An 8485-nucleotide genomic window follows, 5' to 3' on the forward strand; every position below is an offset into this window, starting at 1 on the left:
AGATGCTTCTCCATCCAGGTTCAACTATTAAGAATTCCAGGGGAATAGAGAAGCAAAGAGGTAGGCCCTCCATCCACGACACGTGCATTCAACAGTATTTGTAATGCTTTACTTGTACGGCAGGAATGCAGAGATAACCAGCAAGATGCCAAGTCCTTGACCTGAGTTTAGGATCCAGTTAAAATCTCAAGGTAACAATATAGCATGATTTAGAGAAACTAGCCCAACACAAAATGCGGTAAGTCCTAAGGCTAATAAGAGCTTTCTTTGAAAAAGCTAAGAGCAACAGCAATCAAAATACACAACTTACGGTAGAAAGCTTCTAGCCTTTTTTCTTTTATACTTGACAAATGAAAGCCTTACAAATGGTTTATAACCATCAAGGTATCCCTAAAGCAAACTGTATAATCAGGAAATATTGCCTCCACAAATTTCACTGTTTTCTGCTTTTAGCCACTGCATCTTATTCCAAATTAGATAAGACCATTTGAGACAAGATGCTTAAATCTACTTTTAGCACATGTACTACCATAATTGGTAGAAATGGGAAATTGTGCCTTTAGTAGCAAGTGAAGACCTAGGACAAGTAATAGTATTACTTTTTGGGAGAAAAAATAACCAACCCAAATGAAAAGCTGCTTTCTTCCTCTCTCAACTCTATAGTGCATATCAAAAATCATGTTGTACATGTTCATACAAAATAGTATTAATTTCAGCTATCTGATTACTCAAAAATCTGCCAGCACAAACAACTGCAAAGCAGCTGAGCTCCTTCCAATCAGGCAGCAATGACATCCTGGTACAACTTTTACCTGCTATTCTTAAGCAAGTTTTGTTCAGTTATCAAGCATGCATGAATATTGAAAGCTTAAATATAACCCTGAGTGCAAAGAAAAGGAACCAGCTAAGAAGCCAAGACGTATTACTGAAATATAAAATACAGCCAGCCACTATCTTTTTAAGAAAAGAATACATTAATCAGTAATCTCTCAAATATTTTGGTGTACCACTGGGTCAAAATACTTCTCTGAAATTGAGACTTTGTTGCAGATAGTGGCTTAGGAAAGGCAAAGAAAAAGAAAAAACACAAAAAAAGAAATATGTGCTACTATTACTTACATCATAGTTCTCTAATAGGTGGAAAAAATCCTGTAAACATGCAGCCAAGGGCATGAATTTATGAATTATTAAATATGGGGTTTGTATTTCATAAAGTGATATTTAATACCATTTACTGAGCCTGTAAAGATTTTTTTTTTTTTTTATTTGAACAACTGCACTAGCACTAAGTGCACGGAACAATTTCAGAAAGCAAGAGGAGTCAGGTGGTGGGGCCCCAGGGAGGTTTGACAAGTGAGGGAAATAATTCAAGTCTTTCTAGCATAAATTTTGAAACAGAAAACTCATGGAGTATGGAGGGAGACAGTTTAAGGGAAAGAGGGAGGTAATATGTGACAGGCTGCTGTAGAAAAGAATTTGGAAAGCAACTCTAGTTTTATTCCCACAGCCCATTTCTTCTTACCAGCTGGGTGGGTTATTCCTATCCCTGCCTAATTCAAAGGTGGTGAAGAAAAAAAACAACAGCAAAACAAGAAGGGAACAACCCTTTCTCCCCAGCCCTTAAGACTCTCACTATCGCCTCGCCTCACTATTTTTGGTTAAAACACTGAATATGTGTCTCAGGGGAAAAAAAAAAAAGAAAAAAAATCAAAGCTGTCAGCTGTTGTGATATATGGGATAATACTGAACATTGAGCTCAATGAGTCTCTTGACTCCCCACCAGATCTTCAGACCTCCAGTTGTTTGCAAAGCATCCCCTGACAGATATAAAGATCGGCAGATGGACAAAAATGCACAGAACATATATCCATATGTATATATGTGTAGGAGGGACTGGGGTAGGGAGAGGGGGAGGGACAGAAAGCTCAGTTAGAATGGCCTTGGAGGGTGAAATAAAAACAAGATGGGAGAAAACAATGTTTTTGATGAGATAACAAGCAACATCGTCCAGATCCTCGGTTCCTCAAATGAAAATGGGCTATTAAATAAGAACTGTAACAACCCTGATCTACACAATACCTCGTGCCATTATTTTTAAAAACAGTTGTTGGGTGACTACAGCATTAGTCATAAAAATGAGAACGGAGATGTGAAAATGGGGAGCACAGAAACAGCAGTATGAGCATGTTTGCAAGAACAAATTGTGCTCCTAACCCAACTGCCTCACGATGACAATGTCTGATTTTCCCAAAATGTTGTTCTGTGCACTGAATATCGACTAAGATGAAGCAGGCAGGGATGGAGCAACAGCGTGATCTACACGTTGATTGCTCCCATTTCATCTGTCCCTTTTAAACCTTCTCTCTTGGTTTGATTTTTAAAGGATTGCATAACAAGATGGCCTGATGCTTTTCACAGTAAACTACTGTTTTACCATCAGGCAAAAAAACGGCTGGCTATTGGACATCTAGTTAATCTCCAAATGACTACCGGGGAGACCAGCAAAACATCAAACAGTAGACAAGGCTTGTTTAATATTTCTGCTTATTAATTATATTTAGTTATTACCTAGTAATAGAGTCTTGGTGTCTATTTAAAATGCCTCTGAGTTCAATGGCTTATCTGCCTACAAAAAGAAAGACTCAAGGAAATAATGCAATTTGTTCTGAAAGCAACTGAGATCCTTGCACTTGATCATATTTAACTTTAAAGTATATATTTGGGAGGGGTACTAAAAACTTCCCTTCAGTTTCATTTGGTTTGGATCAGCCTCTAAAGAGAAGGACAAAGGCCTCTGGTTAAGAGACTTTAAAAGAAAATGTGTGAGTCAGGATTGCAACTCAGTGGGCTTGCCTGAAACACCCTAGATGTGGTGGAAAACCCTAAATTAGTTAGTAGACAAAGCAGATCTGCCAAACCCGTAAGGGACAGAGTACTATTGTTACCAGGAAGCATTTTGTACACCATTATAGTTCTGAAACAATTTTACAGGTTTACACAAGGTCAACTACATAAATGATACTTGAGGGTATTGCAGTCTGTGTTATTTGCCTGCGCGCTGTCTCACACACATCCATACGCCCACGGTGAAGCACACTCTCAGGCGCACATCCCCAGCCTCCAGACTTTAACGAGGCCACAGTTGCAGCATCATTCAAAGGTTTGGCTTTGCTGCCTGCAGCAAGCAGGTGTTCTTCCAAGATACCACGTAACCTGGATAGTCTGTCAAGGAAATGGCCACAATGGGACTTTCTTGTGTGGGGGGGAAACATTAAAATTAAATGACTGGAGTAGTTGGGAAATTTTGGTATTTATTTTACAGATTTGACTAGCACAAACTATGCATGTGGCAGGCGATTACAAATTTTTTTGTTGATTTTGCAACAGAAGAACCCTGCTGAATGATGAAATATAGATAGATAAAAGCAGTCTTTTCCGGTTTTTAAAATGGTTATTTGCAGCAAGTTGCCTGTAGAAGCAGCCCGTTATTCAAACTTCAGTTCATAGCTCTCTCTACCATCTACCATTTGATAAATTCATGAACGCACACAGCATACTGTAAACAGCGATATATGCGTTTGCTGCTTACTGGCATTTATGTCATAAAGCCTTGAATATTATCGTGCTTTTTAAGTAAGAAATTAGAGCTCACTGTGGGAATGGGAAATAGATGCAGAAGCACAGTATTTAACCTGAAATCTCCACATAGACCGAGAGGTATGTCTGGCACATCCAGCTTGGAGGAAGGAAGGAAGGAATGATGTGTTTTGGATGGAGATACCATAGACACATGGTGCTCAAGCAGATAAAGGTGATGGACATTCCAGAACTACCCATTCCAGCTCATTACCAATTTCCTGTGGCTTTGCACCCAGCTAGAAGAATTTGTAGAGGGAAGTCCTATGCCTGTGTTCTCTAGGAGGTCAAATTAATGGATTACAATGATCTTTCTAGAAGTCTTTTACCTCTCTGCACTGTCTTCACTTAGCCTGCCTGCCTCCCTCCTTTCCTCAACAATTCAAGTCACAGAAACACAGCTATCAAAAGCTCTCACTTCATGCTTGAGCCTTATTTCATACTCAAGAGGGCCAAAAAGTTCAGCATGAGCCCACAGACACCTGCCAGTCCCAGAAACACAACCAGACTAGTGACAAAAAAAAAAAAAAAAAAAAAAATCAATAAAACTGACATTGCATCTTGAAGCTGCAGAAAGGCTAAATAGCTTGATAGTTCTTCAGCTATAAAATGACTATGCATCTGTTCAAAATGCAGGTGATATCATTTGATGGGTCTTGAGATAAAGAGTATATCTCAGTGTCCTATGGACATTATAGTTCATATTCTAACAATTTAAAATTTATATAAATATAGTTGCCCAGGCGCAAATCCAGATCATAGGAAAGTAACTATATAGCATGTACTATCCTATGGAATTGTTAGAAAAGCAAAATGTCTAAGGCACTGTCTGCATTTTTAAAACCACCTGATAAGTTTTTTAGCCTTAATTAACATGGAGCTTTTTTCTCTATGTGATTTTTTTTTTTTTTTACTAGATTCCCTATGCAGAAAACAGTCCAGTGACAATACATTCTGCAGCAACACAACCATTGAGTCTTCCCACAACACAGTATTTTTTATTTATTTATAGAACATGAGCTATCCAAGACATTCAGCTTGACTTCTGCCTGGTCTGATCCAGGTAGAAGACCACTAAGGCATCCATGTCAGCCAGTAAGTTAGCCAATATTTCCTCAAGTTGTCCATTTTTATTTCACTCACTCATTTCTATCTAACCTATTTCAAAATTTGCTTTACAACCAATGCAGTATAAAGACATAGCCAAATTAATACTTCTTGTGCTTCCCCATCACTTTTAAAGACTTATTTTGTTAAAATATTAGTCTTCTATAATGAACTTGATACTAGCATATCAAATGATACTAAATTACTAGTAAGGATTCCTGAATGTAATGAAAACTAACTAGACTTCTGTTTATCATCACATTTATTTCTTCAGCATGAGCCATGCCACAGGAGCACAGACTTTTAGCAGCTACAAAGCCTTCAGTAGTTGTTGGATAGTTCTACGGCTGGATAAAATATCTACAGGCTGGCTCAAAGAAAACATTTGACCTTAAGGTACAACAGATCCTCTTTGAAACAAACTTTCTCCTCCTAACCAATCTGAAGAGTCAGACTGTAGAATTGAATCTGCAGGTATTAGACATGAAGAGGAAAAAAATCCTTTTGAAATAAGAGGGGGTTTGGTAGAAGAGGGGACTCATTCATTTCCAGATCAGATAATAACAGTTCAGAAAACAGATCCCAGTATGGTGACATTAACACTAACATTTCTCATCTTTTCTTTAGTGCCACAGAAGAGTGGGAATTATGAGTTGGAGAAATTCTCATGCTCTAAACCATTTATCTCCTATCGTACACCTCGGTGTCTTTTCCATTGCAAAAGTCCTGCTCAAAGGCTGAATATATTTTCCCAATAATTTCATCACATGTGTTATCATGGCATATTTCATGCAATCCTCTGCACTTTAAAAGGCTTAGATCAACATATACAAATCTCAGAGGCACTAAAACAAAGTATTTGATTTTGTAGGTCTTAAAACTGTTTCATTTATGATGCCCATAAATTCCCCCAATTTGTGTTTTTCCCCAAACAAGAACAAGATCATTTAAAACATTACCCAGCAGCTTTCATACCAAAATTCAGAAAAAAACCCTCAACCCAGCAGCACTTTTTTATAATATACCTGTGGAATAACAAAGTACATAACCTGCATTCTAATACATGATCTGGACATTAACAGCCCCGTTGAATCTACGCATTAATTCAGAGGCCAGTAAATCTAATTTTAAGGCCTACTGTGAAGAACACCACAGCCACAAAATACTACACCAGTATTAACTCTCTGCTGGCTGCCATTTGGTGCAATTATAGAATCATAGAATTGCCTAAGTTGGAAGGAACCTTTCTGATCATCTAGTCCTACCATCAACTTAACACTGACAAAAACCATCACTTAAACCATAATGCTAAGCACTATGACTACTTGTCTTTCAAATACCACCAGGGACTCAACCACTTCCCTGAGCAGCCTGTTCCAAAGCTTGATAAGCCTTTCAGTGTAAAGATTTTTTCCTAATATACAATCTCAATCTTCCCTGGCGTAGCTTCAGGCCATTTCCTTTGTCCTACCTCGTGTTACCTGGGAGAAGAGACCAACCCTCACCTCTCTACAACCTCCTTTCAGATAGTTGTAGAGAGCAATTAAGGTCTCCCCTGAGCCTCCTTTCCTCCAGGCTAAACCCCAGTTCCCTGAGCTGCTCCTCATAAGACTTGTTGTGCAGACCCCTCACCAGTGTTGTTACCTTTCTCTGGAAACACTCCAGCACCTCAATGTCTTTCTTGTAGTAATAGGCCCAAAACTGGAGTCCTTACATTAGAGCCCGGGCACACCAGGAAGAATATCTCCCAAACTTGTCATCCCTCAACTAGCATAGTTGCATCAATCTGATGTTAACCCTATATCACACACCCTCTGGTTCAACAGAAACATGACTGATGACTACACCCGAGCAAGATCAAACATATACAGGTGAGACAGTTGCAGATGGAGTCAGGATCAAAACCCAGGGAATTACGGATTCATCAGACACAAGCAATATACAGAGGATGTTTATGGCCAACTCTATTTTGGAAGGGCTGCATCAGTGCAGAGAAATTCCTGATAGATGAATAGCAAATACATCTGAGACAATGAAACATCTCAGAACTGCCTGGGGGTTGAGTGAATCTTGTTTCTACTGAACAGCTGTGAGTTCTGAAAAATCTGTGAAGCCTGGTAGGCATCACTGGTGGAGATTTTATTTGTGTGCATATCTTACCATGTATGGTAAGACCAGTTTGAGAGAGTTAAATAACAAAGCAGGTTAATAAATGTGATAAGGATGGCTTTGTGAGGTTTTTCAAAACATTTTTGCTAAACTCGAGTTTGATGAATTCTTCCTAAACTAACAAAAAATATATGACAGAATTTTGAACTCTTAAAAAACTGGAAAGTAAAAAAAAAAAACCACCCTTTTTTCAGAAAAATCTGTGAATGTAATAACAAAAGACAAATTAAGGATGGGAAAATAGAATGTCCTCAAGATGTTAAAAACCATCATATTCAAGTTTGTGAAATAAGCATTAGAAAAATTTCCAGACCATAGTATGAGTAAGTAAAGCAGACAGTAAAACAAACTGTCTTTTGAGACAGTCTGTCATGGAAGTGGGATTTCCAGAGGATTTTCCATATTGTGCATGAGTGAATTTACGTGTTTAAACTGCCTTCGGTACTGAAGGTACTTCAGTACTGAAACCTGAATAACAAATCATCAGAAATCACATTGTACAGAAGTACTGGTAGTATACAATAGGAAGGGTCAATCCACACACCCACTGTGAAGGATGAAGATCTCAAAGAGTATCAGGCTGATGTCAGATACTTACTTTGGATCAACAGATCTCTGCCATGAACTCAGCATTGGTAATGAGTAAAGGTTTTGCCAAACAATGTGCTAGAAAAATTCAGGGAGCTTTTGACACAAAATTACCAGGTAATCAAGCAGTATCAGCAGGAAAATTACTAGATGATGAAGAAATTAAGTCACATAACAGCAGTTCACTGTACTGCAATAGTGTGTGAACATAGCAAACTATATCTTCAAAAGCACATTAATTTCCAGTTTACTAAAAATCAAAAAAGTTGCAAGTGGTTCATATATATTAAGCATAATTAAAAATAATCTTACCTTCTTTTGATCTTCTAGTTTATGACTTACTGGATTCCTTCCATGTTTGTTCATCTCTGAAGATAAATCCATCACATTCACTCCTTGCCCGTCAAAACGAAATTGGTTCAGCAATACAGCAAACTAATCCAAAAACCAGGGGCTACAAACACACAGGCACGGTGTTTTTTCCATCACACGCCATCTCTGAACATCAGTGACTTGGAGAAATGACTAAGAAACCTATTGATTGAGCTGAGGAAAACTTTGCAGCTCACTCTTGAGACTTTCCAAATCACCATAGCGTTTTAAAAAGCTGATGCTTCAGAAGAAAAATATTCATCTGCTACTTTTAACTCCAACTGCTATCTGTGTCTTTCTTCACAGCTTTCCATTTTACAGAAGGTTACATCCTGACTGTGAACCTGTTGAAGAAAAAAAACCAACCAAACATCATCATGATTGATTTGCAATTTGTTGTCACTTTTTGTAACTGATTATCTCTCTTGCTCAGGTGAGTGTGGTTTTTTTCCTTTATTTATTTGTCGGGGGGTGGGGTGGGGGGTTTAGGGGCTGTGTAATTTTTTTTTTTTGTAAAGGAAATAATATTGCTTTGTGATTAACTACTTGGCAGGATGAACCTATGCATGATCCCACTTGTCTCCCTCTACTTTACAGTGGGCACGCAGAGCAT

General features: G+C 38.2%; 1 protein-coding gene across 1 annotated transcript in view; it reads right to left on the reverse strand.

Annotated features, from left to right (window-relative positions):
• Positions 1-8485, reverse strand: part of NAV3 (neuron navigator 3) — a 448741-nt gene that overhangs the window by 408576 nt on the left and 31680 nt on the right. The window contains exon 2 of the mRNA XM_014963931.1: positions 7813-8216. Coding sequence (XP_014819417.1) covers positions 7813-7884 — 72 coding nt within the window. The 5' untranslated portion in view covers positions 7885-8216. The remainder of the gene's footprint in view (positions 1-7812; positions 8217-8485) is intronic.

Source organism: Calidris pugnax, unplaced genomic scaffold, assembly GCF_001431845.1.
Source record: "Calidris pugnax isolate Ruff unplaced genomic scaffold, ASM143184v1 scaffold44, whole genome shotgun sequence".
NCBI classification, from domain to species: domain Eukaryota; kingdom Metazoa; phylum Chordata; class Aves; order Charadriiformes; family Scolopacidae; genus Calidris; species Calidris pugnax.